The 20,033-nt window shown below is 32.1% G+C and overlaps 2 protein-coding genes and 1 pseudogene across 6 annotated transcripts; 2 read left to right on the forward strand and 1 right to left on the reverse strand.

Annotated features, from left to right (window-relative positions):
* The first annotated feature begins 462 nt into the window (after window positions 1-462).
* Window positions 463-1,267, forward strand: LOC120157869 (annotated as a pseudogene).
* A 9,998-nt stretch (window positions 1,268-11,265) lies between these two features.
* LOC120157854 (protein TIFY 7-like) lies at window positions 11,266-13,490 on the forward strand. 5 transcript variants are annotated; one of them, XM_039168859.1, is made up of 7 exons: window positions 11,266-11,419; window positions 11,538-11,726; window positions 12,028-12,329; window positions 12,422-12,524; window positions 12,613-12,943; window positions 13,035-13,089; window positions 13,181-13,490. In XM_039168859.1, exons 1-7 carry the CDS (start codon window positions 11,348-11,350, stop codon window positions 13,242-13,244), a joined length of 1,116 nt encoding a protein of 371 aa, XP_039024790.1. In that variant the 5' UTR covers window positions 11,266-11,347; the 3' UTR covers window positions 13,245-13,490. The 5 variants fall into 5 exon arrangements, with proteins under 5 accessions (XP_039024790.1, XP_039024789.1, XP_039024787.1 ...); XM_039168858.1 differs by having other exon boundaries at window positions 11,271-11,419; window positions 11,560-11,726; window positions 12,428-12,524; XM_039168856.1 differs by having other exon boundaries at window positions 11,275-11,419; window positions 11,560-11,726.
* Window positions 13,491-14,126: 636 nt separating this feature from the next.
* Window positions 14,127-17,686, reverse strand: LOC120157879 (putative receptor-like protein kinase At4g00960). The gene is made up of 6 exons (XM_039168873.1): window positions 17,502-17,686; window positions 17,255-17,394; window positions 16,400-16,610; window positions 15,274-15,508; window positions 14,976-15,130; window positions 14,127-14,768 (listed from the first exon to the last, which is right to left on the reverse strand). The coding sequence occupies exons 1-6, from the start codon at window positions 17,563-17,565 to the stop codon at window positions 14,368-14,370; spliced, it is 1,206 nt and encodes a 401-aa protein (XP_039024804.1). The 5' UTR covers window positions 17,566-17,686; the 3' UTR covers window positions 14,127-14,367.
* Window positions 17,687-20,033: the final 2,347 nt, after the last annotated feature.

Consider the following 20,033-nt stretch of genomic DNA (forward strand, 5'->3'; position numbering starts at 1 on the left):
AAAAATACTTTTAGATTTTAATATTTATTATTTATGAACTTTTTTAGTTGAAAAATTCGTAACACTAAACACAATATTCTTAATATAAAGATTGTTTTCTATCGAGAATTCAAATATTAAATACTGCTTTTTACAAACATTATTATATAGCTAAAAAAATAATTTTAAACATTTTTCCCTAGAATACATATTCAAAATTTTTTTAAGCAATCTAGAATGATTATAGAATTATATTTTTAAACAAATAATCTATTGATAACATTCATACATTCTATACGGATATAATTGATTAAATTTGAATTTTAAAAAATAGCATTTTTTACCACTAAATTCAATTAATAAATAGCCATTCATTTTCTTTTTCCATGAATTATATTTGGGTTTAAGCATTTTCACCTCTTGGTGATGTTTATATAAATAGCCTGTAATATTCCAGAGTTTCCGTCCTGACCTTGGAATTTATTTTGAAGATGTGCATGGTTGCTCGAACCGGAAGGCATTTGCAGCGATACGACAACCTCGGCCGCCGCCAAGTTGCCGGGTGGGTCGCATCTCTCTGTCTGTGAGGGAAGTCTGTTCGGCTTTGAGAAATTTGATTTGATTTTTTTCGAGATTCGGATGATTTTTTTTTTTTTGCAGCTGCATTCCCTATAGATTCAAATGTCGCACCGACGGAACCATTACTAATGATTTGGAAGTTCTTGTCATCTCCTCCCAGAAAGGTCCTAAAATGATGTTTCCCAAGGTATATTCATCCATTTCTCTTCTTTTTTTATAAAAAATAGACAAATTAAAGAATTAACTACTAAATTAGAGTACCCAACCAACAATCTTATAAAGTCCAGATTTGTTTGAGAAGACTAACCCTAAATCTGATGCACTGAAAATGAATAGGGAGGTTGGGAGATTGACGAATCTATAGAGGAAGCTGCCTTAAGAGAATCAATCGAGGAAGCCGGTGTCTTAGGCCACGTTGAGGTTGGTTTTATTACTTAATTAGTTCAACTCTTGATACTGTTTTGCTTTTGATTACCCTATAATCAAATTCCTTGAGCATGGCATATTTGATTCATTTTATTTTGAAATTTTAAATATTTGATTTTGTTTGAACTGAAATGGTTAAATTATGTCTGGAAAACGAACAGTGTGAGTTGGGGAAATGGTATTTCATAAGCAAAAACCATGGCACATTTTATGAAGGCCTTTGCTGGTCAAGGAAGAGCTCGACTTGTGGCCTGAGCAGCACGTCCGCAAAGAGCATGGGTAACCCATTCTCTCTTTATTTTTCTTATCCATAATTTAAAAAATCATAGGTTATATGTATATTGGTATTTAAGAAAAAGATTACACTTGAATTAGATGAATGTGAAAGAAGCAAGGGACGTTTGCCAGCATTGTTGGATGAAAGAAGCCTTGGACATTCTGGTTCAAAGAGTCACCTCTTTGTAGCGACAACCCTAAGCACCAAATCTCTCTATTTTCATTGCTCCCAACAAAAACTATGTACTTCTGATCTCGTTTATTTCTCAAAAATATTTATTAATAATAATTATTTGATATATTGTTTGTAAAAATTTAAATTTTATGAGTGGGGTCCTAAGATGACGATAAGTATCATGTTTATTTTTTTTAATTTTTGAAAAAAAAATAAGAATATTTGTCATCATCTTAATACCACTTGTAAAATTATTTTACACCGATAATATATTTAATAAACTCTTTAAATCATATTTAATATTCATGTTTGAATAATTTACTTGATAGCACTTTTTTTTACCGTTGTGAACATCTAATCATTGTCTATCACCGATCATCTTTGAGCAAGACTAGTATCAAGGCGTTCACATTTCATCCATCTTTTTTCTTCAAAGATTGGTTTCTTATGAAATTTACTCAAAATTGATAAAAAGAAAATGTGTACATATATACATAAAATATGTCACACGATTACTTTGAACACATATCATGTGTCATGTCATTACTTATGTACAAGTAATTATCATGTCATATTTTAAGTACATAAAATATATATTACGTTATAGCAAACGTTGATAAAAAAATTTAAAATTAAAATATTTTTTAAAAAATAAAGACCAAAATCACTGTAAAAAGAAAACGATTTTTTATATTAAATTTGGTAATATCCCATATGTTCCTAGAAAGATTAGAAAAAAATAATGATTATTATATATTTAATCATTCAATTATTATTTTAATCATTTAATTTCTTTTAAGATTACTGTTAATGTTAAGTTTTGATTTTTTTTGTTAGTCACTATTAAAAAATTAACAAAATTATTAACATAGTATTTTTATTTTTCAATGATGATGTGATTAACATAATATTTTTATATATTATTATTTTTCAATGATGATGTGATTAATAAAATATTTTTATTATATTTTTATTTTTTCAATGTGATATTATTTTGTGGTGCTATATCAATATTACTTTTAATCTTTTATTTGTGTTATTAAAATGTAACGTTAGTGATAATTTTAAAAAATAAATTGATGATCAAAATAAAATAAAATTGATACTTGGATGACTAAATACTTAGTTTACCCAAAAATAAATAAAAGCAAAGGCATTGCACTTAGGAAAATCATATCTAATCTTTACCGATCTCCACCCAAAAACCATATTCGAAATGGGTTGTGTTAGGGTACGCCACAGGTGCAGAAGCAATCATGTTACTCCTCCTTACTCTACCGGGCCTCAACGGAATCCACCGTGTCCTGATCGCGGTGACCGGCAACCTCCTGAAATCGTTCTTGTCGGTGGTGTCGTTCTGCCTCTTCCTTTTGATGGACATATATATTGGAAGTATGATACGCGTCCTCCCTGCGACAACTGTAACCCCCAGACCGATACGGGTAACCCGATCCGATCTGGAGTGTCACATTAGGGCCACCAGAGCGACCCACTGTAAAAATAGCGGAAATTTTAAAACTTTTATCAAAACATGTAAACTCATAAAATCATTAATCGGTATGCAAAATTAAAACAGATTTTCAAACTCAAATATAAAACAAAATACAATTACATGCCCACTAATCACATGTACCATACTCTGCAAGCAACGCCGGAAGAACTCTCTTATTGAAGTCGATAATTGTACTGGTACAATTCTTTTAACCTGTAATGGTGAGTAACAGAGTGAGCTTCGGAAAGCTCAGTAATACAGAACTACCATATGATGCTGAAGAACGTGCAAATACATATAAACATATATTTCCTTATTGGTTCCGAACACCTACAAATCTTTATGCCGGAGATCCTACTGATATTTCAGGTAGTAACAGATAGTGAGTTTTCAGTTCAGATGGAAATATTTCGGATGTCTAGGTTCAGGAGATTAGAATATGTTATCTAGTGTGTTCCCGTAAAACCAGTAAAAATGTACATATTTTTTTAAAACATATATATATATATACCTTAATCCTTTCACAATCTGTTTATGTAGGTTCCCCGGAACCATACACCCCGCACAACAAGTAAGGCCCTGAGCACACAGCCGAGAAGCCTGCAGATATACTTCCTCCTACAATAAACCCCCCATATAAAACATTTCTCCGTTAGTAAGCGAAGATATCAGAAATCAAAACAGAATTCAGATCAGATATCAGAACAGAATCCAAATCAGAAATCAGAACAAAATTCAGGTCATGTATCAAAACAGAATTCAAGTCAAAAATCAGATAAAATATTTATGTTATTAGGGAACACACTAGTGTTTACAAATATTATTCAGAGATACTGAATAATCTTATCAGGCAAAATAAACAAGGATCTTTCGTGTACCGATAGAAGGCCGGAAGTTAGAATCACTATTGGAAGAGTTCATTAACTAACAGAATCATCAGTTATGCATAATGTGTTTTGAGTTGATAAGGAATAAACGAAGATTCAATCCATGTCGATTGATCGGATTATCGAACAACTCCCAGAACTTATACTCGTTGATTGGTCAATTCATTGTCCTTCCAGGGTATTTAATCTTTAATACCTAAAATTCTTATCCATAGATCATCTTCGAAATCATCGTTAAATAGATCTTCCAATATTCTTTATTTAATTTCCACGCTTCCACGATATCATGAAATACTGACGTGTTTGATTTATAGTTCATAACCCGAAGGATAGTACATCATGTAAGTTCATTAGCATTCTCATACTCATCCAAATCACTTATTTAATCATCAGTCATTGAGCTTACTTAGTTCACTTAATAGTCAAGTCCTTTACAGTTACTTCGGGGTTTTCTATAGTAATTCAGACGTTTTTGAATTTCAGATACTTATTGTACTTCAGTTCAATTCAATTTGGTATTTGTAGTTGATTTGTCTACTGAATATTCACTTCTTAATATCGAATGCGATCTAAAGTTTAGCTGAGCTGAATACTTCTAAAATTATCATCAAGCCACACTTGAGAATACGAACACATATACAAGTAATATCTATGTTGTTCAGGTACTGACTTATCATTAGGATTGATCAACTCACTTAAGTTGTGTTCCATAACTGTTAAAGGTAGTCCAACACATATGCTTATTTGGATTCCTTAATTAATCCAAGACATTTAATTAGTATAGGCCATAAGGGTATTTTGGTCATTTTGGTATTCAATTTTATTCCATTCATTACAGAGCTCAAAGATATCCCATCATTCCTGAGCTTGGTGATATTCTTGGGTCATTTCCATTACAGGGGTATTTTGGTCATTTTACATATCAAGTGTATTTCAATCCTTTTCTTCCATATGATATTATTATTTAATTCAAACATATCATCTTTTCCAGACCTTTCGTACAATTCTGACAAAAGAGCACCCTCTTTAATTTATTATTAACTCGGAGATTTTCAGGTCAATTGTCTTCTCAAAAGTTACCAACAGGTTATTAGGAATTTTCTGTACAAAGACATGATCTTAAAAATTAAATCTGTACTTTATCGAGTTAAGTATGAATCCTCAAAGTACTTTCTCATTCAGGGTTAACTCGGACTATTTTTACATTTCAAGGGCATTTTCGTAATTTCTTAACCAAATAGTTTCGGTATGAACTCTTAAAGGAAAAATAATTGTTGTTTAGAGATTTTATTGTTAATTGCTTTCCCGAACATTCTCTGATCTTGAAATGATTCCTTAACAGACTTCTAGTATCTTGCACAAACCCTCTTAGTTTAAAAACCGATTATTCGTATTTCCTAAGCAAAACTAGCATTTCTTATACACATCAGTAATTTTTACCGTATCAATATGTCTTTTCAGAGTTATTAACCAACTTTCAAGGATAATTTTTGTCATCTTACAACATAAGGGTATTTTCATAATTTTACCCAACCAGAGTATTCTCATAATTTCTCATCCGAGTAGCTTTAATATTTAACCTTTGTTGATATAAAATATAAGTTACAAATCCAGGGTTGATTCCTTTATCACTAATCAAAAAACTTGTAATGTAATTATAACAGTCCCTCAATCTCTTATATTAGTCATTCGATCCGTATTCAGTTATCGAATTTTTACCGCATTCATATCGAGTGTATAAATTAATCAACTCCACAAAAATGACCAACATTATCTTATTCATGCATTTACCAATAACAACATGTTCCATAAAGCATAAAGAGGTAGTAAAGTATTACCTCGTTTTCCGTGCCATATTGATCGACCTTATAATTTCTATTCGAATGTCCTCGATCTTTAATTCAACTTCCAATAATTCCTCATATGCATATCAACAGAAATTACATAAAAAACGGAGCTTAATTCTGAAAAACGGATCGAATCGGGTGATAAATTAGTCAAAAACAGCTTATAGGGTTTAAATTTGGCGAAACGGACCCCAAAAAAAATTCGAAACGTAAAAAAACATAAAATATAACTTTTCGAAAATTTAGACTTTTTCGATCAAAGTCAACGATTAACAGTCAGTCAACGATTTTACAAAAATATCACCCTAACAGAAATTAATTACAAATTAGGCACCATTATAAAAATATTTACAAAACGAGCACCCGAATTTTTTTACACAAATACCACCCTGCGGCTAGGACTTTCCCACGCGCAGGGGGCGGCGAGTGGGGCGCGTCCAAAAATTCCGGGAAAAGTTCCTATTATTTTAAGGCATTTTGAGACACTTACCAAACTCGGTTCACAATTTTGAACGGTGGAGAGCTTGATTCCGAACATCGAAAACTTTGACTTTCTCACCACTCCACGCGCCAGCTACGGCGGAGACACGGAGATCACCGATGGACTCGGAACCATGCAAGGAACACGATGGTGTGGGAGGTGTCGAAAACGGATGGCCGGATCGACGGAAAACCAACGAAAATTGAGTTAAAACCCGACAATACTTCTGACTGAAATTAACGACGAACGATGACGATTTACGACGAAAGGTTTAAGGGGTTTTGTTCATCGTTAAACAACAAACATGATGATGGTTTCAGTTCGTCGAACAGAGGTCGGAAGGTGGGTAGATCGGAGTTGAAAGGAGGGTTGAAGGGGGAGGGAAACTAGGAAAATAATTTGCAGAACGTAGTTATAATTCATCCCAAAAAAAATAGGTAAATCATGAGTTTAGTCACTGAATTTCCTACACTTCTTAAAATAGTCTGACAACTTTAAAATATTTCAATTTAATTTTCAATTTTCTTCCCAAAATACCAATTAAATCCACCACTTTATAATTCTAAAATTTAGCCCCTAAATTGGGGTGTTACAACAGCGATTTGTGAACTCCCTCGGAGCACCTCCGTCACCGCTTATTTTCTACTGGCTCCTTTACTCGGTTACTAACCTTGTTGTTTAGATCGAGCAGCTGAAGCAGCCTCTCGAGAGGCTTAAGAATCGCGATTGAGATAAGTTATTATTTTATGATTTTTTGTTTAAATTTCTACTTACCCGTTTTCTTATTGTTTTGAAGCAAGCTGATAAGATTTTGCAATGCAGCTTCCGTTACCTGTGTTACTCGCTTGGATAAAAGTGTTGAATTTGTATATCTCTGACACGGATATATTCAGTGTGCTGTGTGTAAATTAGTTAAATTATCATCAAAATTCATCTTTGCAATTGAGCCCCATTTTGCAGTTCTTAATTGTCATTTGGGATCTGCATTTCTGTCTACTCAGCATATTTGTTCTGTTGAATGAATAGATGAGTTACGAAAATCCTAGTTTTCCCCTTAATTTATTTCTTCACTCAATAGTTCCTCTCTCTTTACATGGAGATTGCATCTTTAAAAAATGCTTTGTTCTTTTCCAATTTTCCTGGTCAACATAGGGTCCTGCATTTAGAAGTTTAAAGAAATTGCAAACTTGTAGTGCCACTGCTACAGGTCCAGGGATGCAATAGTGCCGAGGTATGTATGATTGGGAATGAACATATCAGATGCGGTTACAGGATCTGAGGGGAGCCCTCAAAGAAGAAGACATTATCTAAAGAAACCAAGTTTCGCATGTGCTCTACAAATCCCCATGTGATCCTTCCTATTATTATTGTTGTCCCCTTTCTTACATTGAATTATTTATTAGTATTATTTTCTTTTTGTGAGTGGCAAAAGCCACCCTACAAAGACACTAAGGGTGTGTTTTGTGTTTGGTTAACAGAATGAAAGATTACCGGTAGGAATAAAAGATTACCAAAGAATAGGATTACTGAGAATGTTGTATTTTGTGTTTGGTTGGTTTAGCATGAATGCAAGATTACTATGTTTGGTTAAAGGAATAACAGATTATTAGAATGTATATTTAACCAAATTGTTCTTATTATATATTCGTATAATATTACAAGTTGGAAAATATTTATATATTTTCTTTAAAAAAAATTATATTCATAAAATTTATATACTTTTTTTACAAAATTAAAAATATAAAAAATGTTTAATGAAAGGGTAAAATTTTATTTTAACCCCCTGAATTTCATATAAAATTTTAATTATATTTTTTTTTGTAAATCTAAAATAGTTTAAGAATAAATTTATAATTTAACTTTCGTAGAATTTTTATTATTCAATGACATAAGAATGATATTTTTGGAAAAAAAAATTAAGGACATTTTAGTCCAAAACATCGGTAATATTACAATACCTAAGAGAAGGGAGGTAATGACATTCCCGGTAATATACTCCAAAAAATCTATTATCGGTAATAAAATATTACCAGAAATGACATTCCCGACCAAACCAAACGGATGAGAATTTCACATTACCTCATCCAAACGGCCCTAATAGAAGAAGACTATGATAGTATTTAGTTATTTGAGGCCAATATTTTATAAGCGGATAATAGCAGCTCGGTGGTGGGTGGCCATCGTAATTTCATGTCCTTTCTCTCTTGTCTCGTTTTATGGTAAATTATTACATTTTTTTTCTGCATTATTTATTTAGGTAGAATAGGAAACACATAAGTTGTTGAAAATTCACCTACTATTTTAAAATTCACCTTATTTCTCTGATAACTTCTATGATTGTTATTTTAACTTTTTTCCCCAACAACATTATTTCCTTAAGTTAATTTAATTTAGTTTATGTATTTAATATAGCGAGTAGGAATATTTTAAATCCTATAAATACAGTTAGAAAACACGTCACATCTCTCATTGATTTTTTTTAAATAATAAATACGATTCAGTTTCCTATTCTTATTTTTAAAATTAAAAAAAGAAAAAGAAAAATGGTTATAATTCATTGGATTTTCAAAGTAATGATTTGTGGACATATACATGCCTTGCCTTCCCATATCTTGCCCAGCTTCAAATCAACAACGATAGGGAATATTTGCCAACTATATTCATTTCACGAACTCAAACAAAATTAATTAGTTAATTACTGTCTTTGAATAAAGTAATCCACATGCACATTCATTTTATAATTCGATCCCATCAAAAGATTTAATTTTAATTATTGATAAAAATTATTAATAGATATTATCTTATATTAATTTTCGACTATTAAAATAAATATATTTATAATCCAAAACTCTATATATATATTACTTGAAAGGGACAACAACAACAAAGTTGAGTAAGTTAAACATAAAATTAATATTAGTAATATCTGTAGGACCATCAGCACGTGGTGTCGTAATGTACAAGAAAATTAATAATTTAAAAGCTTATTGCCCTTTTATGATTTAATAGTATAAAGTTGACAAATGATTCATCAACTATAAAATATTATTTTATCGAGTCTCATAATTATTAAAAGTTATAAGATAGTCTATCGATTATAATACGCTATTTTGTTAAATACTCTGACTATTAAAAGTTACAAAATGATTATTCAATTATTTATATGTTCTAAACTCATCATTTTTGTTAAAAAATTGACAATTGTCTAAACTAAATGTTAACATGTTGACTAAGATATGAATATGATAAAATCTGATCTCATAACCATTTGAATTATATTTTGTGGAACGACTCTTCATTTATTGTGTCAGTACTTGAAACACTATGACGACGAACCAATGCTTGAAAGTAACGGAATTGCCAGTTCACATCATTAAAATATGATTTTGACATATCTCAGTTAACATGTTAACGTTCAGCTTAACGCTCGATCACCAATTTTTTAAGAGAAAAGGAAGAATTTGAAGCATATGAATATTCAAGTGACTATTTTATAATTATTAGTAGTTGAAAAATTCAACGAAGTATTGACTATAGTTGAGCAATTATTTTATAAATTTTAATAGTTTAATAACTCAACAAAATAATACATTTGGGATCATTTATGTACTTTACCCATTTAAGTATTAGGGTAAATTAAAAATTTTATCACTAAACTTTACTCTCTCTCCTATGTTGTTCACTAAACTTTAAAAGTTTTCAATTTCTTCATTGAACTTAATACATTGAATTTTTTTGTCATATTCACCGTTAAATAGTTACCGGTGTTAAAGAGGAACCGTTTAAAAAAAACTAAATTTTATCGAAACGACATCAATTTTCATATGTATAAAAGTCCATTTATAATGTAGTTAGTGAAAAACGAATGAGTGACAAAAAATCGAATATATTAAGTTCAATGAGAAAATTAAAAAGATTTAAAGTACAATGAATGAAATAGGAGAGAGAGTAAAATTCAGTTACCAAATTTGTAATTTATCCTAAATATCAATTGACCATTTCATATAAATATAATATTACAACAATGGCTGTAAATTAGAAGAAAAATAATCACGTGTTTACTGTATATGATAAACAAGTAAAGTTCACGTTTCGGCCAAGTGACGGTTAATCATTGGACGATTCTTACACGTGTGAGTTTAATACGATCTAATTTTTACGGCGCCGTGACGTAGTTGTCACGCATTATTTTCCCGTCCTCTTACTTTATTCACTGATATACATTTGCAAATTTGAGTGGTCCATATTTTTCTACATTCTGTATCAACTTATTGAATTTAGGGTAAAATACATTTTTAATACTTTAACTACTAGTTTTATTCATTTTTAGTCACTCAACTTTTAAAAAAAAGTTATATATAACGTCTAATTTTAATTTCATTTTAGTCACATAGTTAAAAACTTAGCTACTATACTGGCATGACATTTATATCAACTTATTTAATGACTTATATAATCAAGTAAAATAAAAAAACATAGAATTAATTTTTCTCTTAAAATTTAAAACTAAGAAAGTGGAAATGTCAAGAACTAAGGATTGTGATAAGAGTATTCAGTTTTGGGTTATCGTTTTAATTCAAAGAAAAGATGATGATAATGTTATCATTATTTTAATTTAAAGAAAAGATGGTCGCAAATTAATTTTTTTTATTAATATGAGATAATTATAAAATATTATCCGTTTTAAATAATAAATTCTCATATACTATTATAAATATCATCTTTGAATCTGAAATATCTAAATATAATAATACCTTTTTATCAGTAAAATCATTTGATTTATGTTTGAATTTATTTAATAGATTGAATTTAAATTGTTTTATAATAATTATAAGCATGGTAGGATTAAGATTTTATTTTAACGACGGTTAAAATATTTTTTATTTTCTATACATATAATTATTTTAATTGAAGGGTCTGATAAATTTTTATTTATTTGTTTTTTAAAAAATATATAATTCTTAATATTAATTAAAAAAGTAGAGAGAGAGTTAGCGGTCAAGATCTCATTATTAAAGCAACTTCTTTCAGCCTGCTTTGCCTCTGTTATTCTCCCTCAGGAGCTGCGGCTTGCAGAAAAGCTTTGGCCTTTCGCTTTGCCTTTGGTCACCTTCATGTTTTTGTTGGTGGATAAGATATAAGAAAGTGAAATCCTTTTGTTTACGAGGTGGCTTTCGCTTTGAATAAGAAACTGAAAGAAAGGAAATGGAGAGAGATTTTCTGGGTTTGAGCTCAAAAGAATCATTGCCTCTGGTTAGAGAAGAAGTTAAGAAATGGGTGTGTACTTTCTTATTTGGATATTACCACTTATAAAGCTTCCATTTCTGTTATTGCTATGAAGCCGAACAAGCTTTCTTTTATTTATATTAGGAGAAGATGGATAAAATTCTTGCAGTTGATTACTTGGGATTTTATAGGTTTTACTAAAAGCTCTGGATTTCAATGGCCGGTTTCGAACAAGGTTTCTTCGGCTGCGATGAGCTTTGATTTTGGTCAAGGAGATAAGGCTAAATGGATTGAACATGATTCAATGGTTCCCCCTGGTTTCATGCATATCTTAACTCCAGATGCTGCTCAACTTCAGGTATGCCTTCATTTCCATGTCTTTCAATGCAGTATTAGTTAATTGTTTTACAAACTAGCTCCGGCGGTATCCGAAACTTAGGGATAAACGTAAAATTTTATGTCAAGATCCAAACATAAGAAGATGGACCCATAATTTTATGTCGAGTGCGAAGATAATATTTAAAGTATAGGTGAATTTGAAATTTATAAGGTTGCATATTCATGTTGGACCATATTTGTTGATCGAGGATGTCTCCAACTAAATGTGAATAATCAACTTATGTTGTTTTCTCTTCCATTTTGGCCTTCACCGTCTATAGAAATCCTTCATTCACAACAGCCAACGAGTAGGCAATAATTTTCCGTTGTCGGCTTCTTCCTCTGTTCAACATGATGTACATCACCTTCAACGGCCTTATGATGTGAAAATGTTTCCGTTCCCAAACCAATCGATTTCCGTTTCGACGACCAACCAGTTTATGAAGAATCATTTCTCTACGGCTGGTCTAAATTTGCCCATTACTACTGCCATGAAACCACAATTGCTTGGAGGAATTCCGGTGTCGACTCCACATTCGGTTCTTCCCGCCCTTGCTTCCTTGGGCGGAAGCATCGAACCATGGTAAACTTAATGAATTTAAGCTTGCCTTTGGTTACTTTTATCGAAAATGTTGACAAATACTGATTCTGTTGGAACTATGTTTTCCTTATTAGGAAAAGCGGCAAGGTCCTGCGGGACTCCGGATCACCTGCTGCTCAATTGACGATCTTTTATGCTGGTACCGTGAATGTCTTCGAAGATATTACCCCCGAGAAGGTGACTCTTTTTACTTTCTGGGATCTGTTAGTCAATGGAAAGCTAAGAAAGTAACATTTTTTATTTATTTATTTTGCTCATTATTCAGGCTCAGGCTATCATGTTACTTGCTGGGAACGGATCTTCCATGGCTTCTAACACGACACAACAGAAAGCGCAACTCCAGACCCTGATTTCAAAGACAGTTCAATTCGAAACTGTTCCGGCAAACCAGCTCATGAATACACAACTGTGCTCTGGTATCCCAAGCCCTTTGTCGGTTTCATCTCACACGGGTGTTCAATCTAGGAGTGGATCCATTAATACCGATGAACTGGTTGTATACAAGACTACGGGAAGTTCAACAACCCCTATCAGCAAAGCGGAGCCTCCAAAACCGGCAAATACCAAGGGACCAATAACCGGCATGATGCCTTCCGGTATGCATTTTGTTCAGCTTAATTCACCCCTTGGCACTTGACTTATTACTGAAAATTCATTTGTAAATGACTTGGAATCGTTTGCCTGCAGTTCCTCAGGCTCGCAAAGCATCCCTGGCTCGGTTTTTGGAGAAGCGCAAGGAGAGGTCAGTTCTTATCCAGGTCGGATGATAAGATTTAAAGCTTGAGTTGCAATATTGTGCTCGTATTAACGCCTCGTTTATCCGCTGCTTGTAGGGTTACGACTGCAGCACCATATGAAGTGAGCAAGAAATCTCTACAATCTACAACACTGGCATGAACTTTGCTGCAGACATGTTGTTCTTTTCAGGTAAGCAATGGAGGGTTAACCATCATCAATGATTTTGGTGACATTACAACCATTTTCTTATATGTATGTCTGCTTAATTTCCATCAGTTTAACGAATTTATTTGTGTATTTTGGGTTTTTTTAGGGTTTATAAAGTGTTGATTATTTGCTACTTTGTAACCCAATCAATTGCCGTTACGATGTAGAAAATAAAACAATAGTAAGATTTTGTATTAATCTTTGTTTTTTTTTCTTGCTTTCTATGGAGTTTTATTTTCTTTGCATTTGTGCGACTTTTTAACTGAACAATCTTTTTGTCGGTCTCATATTTGGAATATATATATATAATATCTTATATTATATAAAAATTATATAATTTCTAATAAGAATGAGAGAGCAACATGATCGATCTCATGCACGAATCAACTTACCTTAATGGTTAAATAAATTATTGTTATTCTTAGAGCTCACGAGTTCGAGCACTAGCAACTGCAGTAGACTGATTGAGTATTCATTATCGAATGATTGAAAGTATTTAGAACACATATTATTTTATTATAATCACCTCAGTTTATTAAAAAAAATGGTTGATCTCATATTTGTCATAAACATCTAAATCATCATGTTAGTATCTTATATCACCATTATACCAGTGACAGTTATTGTAAATAAAATGATCACATTGTTTAATACTTTTTAACTTTAAAATTTAATTAAATTAAACAATACGAATTTTTTTCATCAATAGGAAAACTTTTTACATTTTTTTCTCTTATCAAATAATTAAAGGAAAATTCTTTCATATCTTACAAATAAAACAATGAATTCTATAATCTCTCTAATATCTCAGCTCATCCATCTTACAGACTATACACTAAGCTAAACTTCACAATTTTCATACTAATTATAACAAGTATACAAAGAGTTTATATTTGATGCAAGGATAATGTATATATCTATAACATGTCACTGAACCAATGATGCCACTTCATTAAAAAATTTCATAAGTATTTGAATAACTTGACCTTCAATAAAATGGCACAATTTGGTTCATAGATATATATATTACCAGTGTATCAAATATAAACGTAGACCTAGAAATTTCCCGGCAAAACTAACTCTTCATCGGGAGCTTCCCGTGGGGATCGGGGTTGGAGGAGCTTGCAAGGGCTGATGTTGAAGCAGATGCAGTATTAGTAGTAATGTTAAAGGTTGATTCTGAAGAATTAGAATCCGAAAAAACAGAGGCTCCAGGGGCAGTCGATGAGGATCCGGGAGGCAGGCGGGATCTTCTGTATCGAGTACCTGGAATTCCAGGTCTCATTGGCTCCTCTAGATGTCCGTGCTTCTTCGAAAGCATTATAACGACCCGGTGCATGTCCGGCCGTACCTTGGGATCGCTCTGCACGCATAATAAACCTATTTGGATGCAGATAGCTACTTGTTCAGAGGGTGCCGATGATGCTATAGCAGCATCCATGATCTCCATGCCCTTGCCCTTTTTGTAAAGCTTATGCCTGCAAATTGACAAGCAAACAAGCATTGGTTACAGAACATTTCTTTCGAATATCATGAATGATTCGATACATGCAGATTCGAACATAAGTATGTGTCAGCACAAGTACACTCTATTTTTATTTTTCAAGTTTTTCTATATATTTAGAGAGTCGGATAAAAGAAACAAAGATTCAGACGGCAAATGATTAGCTTATAATCTTGCTCCTACCCATTCGAGTAGATTCCGAGCATCAGCATTTGAACTCAAAGATGAGTTTCTGTGGCCACTTATTAGCTCCAAAACCAAAACTCCGAAGCTGAACACATCGGCCTTCACTGATAGATGTCCATGCATAACGTACTCCGGCGCCATATATCCGCTGTTTCCGAACAACAAAATACGAATAGCTTCATTAAATAAACACCTTACAACTAAGGTATAGGCATTGTGACATAGCATAAATCCGAGGCAGGTAGACCTCATCAAGTTATCAAATAAGAAGATGCATGAAAGACAACATACTTGGTACCAGCTACCCTGGTGTTAACATGCGTTTCGCCCTCAGGGAAGAGGCGAGCCATACCGAAATCAGCAATTTTAGGGACCCATTTATCGTCAAGTAAAATATTGCTCGCCTTGATATCCCGGTGAATGATACGGTTGTGTGAGTCATTGTGAAGGTAAAGCAAACCCCGTGCAATGCCTGTAATTATTTCATACCTTCGCTTCCAGTCAAGCTCCTCTTTTCTACTCGGTTCTATGGAATAAACCACCACCATCGTTACTATTACTAAAAATCGGAAAAATGAATTGGTTTCAAGGACAAAATCTTGAAGTTATCAGAAAAATGAATCAGAGAACTTCCAATGAATCAAATTATTAAAGATATATAGCAATACTCATGCATGTCCCTAATGATGGTTACATCATTCATTTTCGAATTCATTCGATTCGCTATGAGTTCATTTGACTCGATCGTTACAATCAAATGCATACTAGATGCCACCAAAGGGATGAACCAACAATAACAAATTTACAGTCCAATTCGGAGATCTCAAGTCCATGTCCTGGAATAGCAGTGATGAGGTTAATGAAAGATCAGTCATTAGTCAAAGCCTTCCAACTCGATCTAATTGCTTGTATGAAGTATCTCCTAATCCAACACCCTTTCAAACTGAAATTTTAACAATTTCCAAAGTGTAAATGCATCAAGATTTGTGCAACATAAGCTGTAGGTTCCGTTCTTATTCCAAAATCTCCTTCCTGTAAACATAGTGGTTCCTTCTTTTCTAAATACTAAGGTTCTGCCTTGGTTTTGTTGCTCGTTTAAAAGCGGTGTAAAATGAGTTTTCAAATATTTTACACTAGCCTGACCATGTTTTTCCTTCTCTTGAAGGATGTTCGAAACAAATGCTTACATATGTTAATCCATTTTGAGTTCTTGAAACCAGTAAATTACAACAACACTCAGTCACAAAGATGGAGATAAAAGAAAAGAAACAACAGATACAGAAAAAAAATGAAACAAACCATGATGTTTCTAAAACAGAACACTAAATCATGCCAAAATTATCGGGATTACACCGATAACCTCGAATTGTTATGAAGCATAGAAGAAAATGTGGCAGATAACAATATGATAACTTACTGAAGAGAACCTTGTCAAGACTCTGATTAGTGATATATTCATATACCAAAAGCTTTTCATCACCATGTATGCAGTACCCCAACAGATTCACGACATTGCGGTGCTGCACGCGTGCTAGGACCTTAGCTTCGTTCTCGAACTCCTTTTTCCCCTGACTCGAGTTTTGAGATAGCTTCTTCACTGCAATCTCCCTTCCATCATCTAACTTACCCTACAAATTAAGTAACAGCTACCAAGTTCAGAAAAATTACTCGCAGTTTAGTTTGATCAACCAAGCAAAAACATCAGCATTTTGAAACCTTGATACTACGTGAGTGATTTCAATTAAAACTGTGCATGCTTTACCTCCCTTTTAATAGCTAAGACAAAAGAGTTTAATGGTCAGGCTAGCTTGGGACATATGGTTCACTCTTAATAAAAGCTAATGGTGAAAATGGGATTCTCAAGCTATGTTCCTCGAACTCTTCATTCTTCTTAAAGTACCAATGTCGGACACAAGGGTAGACGCAAGATTTATTTCAGGGAGTTCGAACCTAGTAAGTTATATTAGTATGCGACTGCACCACCAGCAGCCCTTCGGTCCATCCCTGGTCCGACACATATTCAGGCGTTCAAGAGTATGGCTCTCAATATATGAAAAAATTACAAGAAATGGAGCTACCCCATGAGGGATACATACATATTACACTTACATAAGGGATACATACATATTAGACTTGCATCATATATACTTTAATGCAAATAATATCTATGACAATCCATTATATCATATTACTTATATTCTTAATTCAAACTAAAGAACAACAAAAGTTTCCCTCTATTTTCTAGGCAACCAAACAAGAATTGGGATCTTACTCTATAAACAGGTCCAAAACCCCCTTCACCAAGCTTGTGATGAGAATGGAAATCTTTTGTAGCAGCAACTAAAGTCTCGAAAAGGAAGCTCTTTTGTTCTTGTTGAGCTATTCTCTCCAAATCCTCTACATTATCCCCCACTGAAACACGCACACACCAAATAACAAATAGATCATCAAACAAGTAGAAATAGAACACCAGTCTTTCTCTTCATTTTTCATGTACGAAACTGGGTTTTTCATTTTACCATTGCTTGAGCTTGACCTGAAAGGTTTCACTAGATTCCGGAAGAAATTCTTGGATTTGTTCATGGGGTTTTGAAAACCAGACCATGAAAAATTAAAACAAAAAGATTCTGGAACGAATTCTTGTGAAAGTTTGGAGCTTGGAAAAGTTGGAGGACGCAGCAAGGTTTTGCTTTTTCGAAGAGTCGATGATTCTCCGGGGAAATTATTTGTTTTTTACTGTTTGTTTGTTTAAGAAATAAAATATACGCGTGGGTGGGCGTTTATTGACTATTTGGTTGACATTTCCCATTTGTATTTATTTCTCCTCTTCCATCTCTCTTATTTCTCTTCATTTGGATTTGGTCTCTCTTCTATAAATTTCAATTTCTTATTTCATTGATATGTTAAACGAAAGTCAATCTTCGGAAATATAATAAACATTCAACAAATAAAAGAGTAAATTGTAAATTTCACAATTTAACCTTTTTTTTCCTTCTTATTTTGATTACTAAAATTAATTTATTTTATTTATTCGTTGAGTTTTTGATTTACTTTAATCACTCCGATGTTAAATAATAAATAGAATAATGATATAACAATTATGTGTGCCGGTGTGGATTGATTTTTGTTGATATGACATCTACGTCATTTTTCTTCTTGTTCTTATATATTTTTCCTCCAAATTTTTTTATAATTTCATCTTTGTCTCACGTCAATCTTGCAATTATCTTTCTCTTGTGTCTTTTTTAACCACTCAAAATATCGACGAATTTACTTCATTGTCTCCTGCTAATCTATTAGTTTAGGTTTTATATAAATCACTTTAAAACTAACAAAATCCATAAACCTAAAACTCATGAAACTCTAAACTACTATGATCTATAGTATTTATCATCTGATCATCGTGTGATCAAGATATACAACTTGTTTCCTCATTCTCTATCTCCCCGTCATTGAAATTTAAAAGACGATGTTTCATTATCGATAAATCAAAGGAAATTCAAAACTACAAACTTTTTCACAAAAGATAAAGAAAATGAGACTTTTCATAAACTTAAAAGAAAAATATTTAAGTGTAGAGTAATCAAAATAGAAGTAAATCGAAAGTTTAGAGAATCAATTTTTTTATTTAATTTTAATGAACAAATAGAAATGAGAAGTAAATTAAGTGATAAAATTTATAATTTATCCATGTAAAAATAATTAAATAAATTCGGATAAAATAAAATAATATTCTCCCCCTAAACTTTCTAAAAGAAAAGGTAAGGAGAGTTGAATATTTAAAATGGGCAAGGAAGCAGAACACGCTTGGTTGGAAAATAGAGTCAAAGGAACATAATAATAAAAAAATTATTTTAATGGGAAAAAATAGTTCAAACATTATTCTATATAAGAATAAAAATCAAAGGCTAATATTATTTTAAGAATAAATTTAATGTAGTATCATACCATATATAGGAACTTCTAATTTTATTTAGTTGCGGTCATTTTGATGACATTGATTTTTTTCTGTTCTCAAGCTTGTCATTAGATTTTACAAATTAATCATTAGATTTTACTTTCTCTCTTATTTTTTTATTATTTTTTATCACTTAATATATTTTTTAGTGTCTAAATTTTACCTCAAAATATGATTTGATATCTAAAGATTTTTTTACTAACAATAGGTGTCTAACGTTTTCTCCGTTACACTTTTAGATACCTATAGTTGTCTCCGTTACACTTTCAGATGTCTATCGATATATTTCTTAATTTTTAAATTTTTTAATAATACAATTATTTTTTAATAAAAATAAAAAAATAAAAAAATAAATCCCCACCCCACATCGTCCATTTTCTTCCTATCCCCACCGTAGACGGGTAAAGGTCACCATCAGTCAGGTTTTGTTTGAACTAGGACGAGAAAGTCAATAGTGGCGGTCGTGTAATGTATAGGATTTAGCCATCAAAATCGCCGGAAAACAACAAAAAACCTAAAAATCCGACGACCGTTCACAACATTTTTCACTATGACCGGCATAGTTTTCACAGTGGGTGGGGGACTGTGTTTTTTGTGGTGAAGAGACCGTTCTTATGGTGTCAACGGTAACGACCACGGATCGATGACGAAAGATGTAAAATCTAGGGGGTTTGAGTTTTTTAAAATTACAATATTAAGTTTTTTAAATAAAATAATTTTTGGAATTTTAAATGAGTACACTTGTTAGATAACGACCAAATTTAATGACTACTACAGTTCAGGTTTCTAAAAGTATAACGTTGGAAACATTAGACATCTATTGTTAGCAAAAAAATTATTTATACACCAAATCGTATTTTCATGTATAATTCAGGCACTAAAAAATATATTAAACTTTTTTTTAAATAATTTGAAGTAATTAGAATGTAATATTTATTTATAATTTTTCTCAATAATTGACGACACATATATACTCTGTAAACATAGCGGTTCGAATCCAAGATATAGGAGTTGAACAAAACTCCTTTTTAACCCAAAACTTTATACTATATGCATTTTAGACACTTTCAACATTTTTTATGCACTCAACTTT

The sequence above is a fragment of the Hibiscus syriacus genome, unplaced genomic scaffold (genome assembly GCF_006381635.1).
Source record: "Hibiscus syriacus cultivar Baekdansim isolate YM2019G1 unplaced genomic scaffold, ASM638163v2 tig00111277_pilon, whole genome shotgun sequence".
NCBI lineage: Eukaryota > Viridiplantae > Streptophyta > Magnoliopsida > Malvales > Malvaceae > Hibiscus > Hibiscus syriacus.

What these genes read in the sequence shown, in the direction of transcription:
- LOC120157854 (XM_039168859.1), top strand. Translation starts at nt 11,348, where the DNA reads ATGGAGAGAGATTTTCTGGGTTTGAGCTCAAAAGAATCATTGCCTCTG. An exon ending in CAGATGCTGCTCAACTTCAG is followed by an intron (nt 11,727 to 12,027) that starts GTATGCCTTCAT and finishes CACCGTCTATAG; the next exon opens with AAATCCTTCATTCACAACAG. An exon ending in AACCGGCATGATGCCTTCCG is followed by an intron (nt 12,944 to 13,034) that starts GTATGCATTTTG and finishes GTTTGCCTGCAG; the next exon opens with TTCCTCAGGCTCGCAAAGCA.
- LOC120157879 (XM_039168873.1), bottom strand. Translation starts at nt 17,565, where the DNA reads ATGAACAAATCCAAGAATTTCTTCCGGAATCTAGTGAAACCTTTCAGG. An exon ending in CAGGTCAAGCTCAAGCAATG is followed by an intron (nt 17,395 to 17,501) that starts GTAAAATGAAAA and finishes TGCGTGTTTCAG; the next exon opens with TGGGGGATAATGTAGAGGAT. An exon ending in GTTTTGGACCTGTTTATAGA is followed by an intron (nt 16,611 to 17,254) that starts GTAAGATCCCAA and finishes CTTAATTTGTAG; the next exon opens with GGTAAGTTAGATGATGGAAG.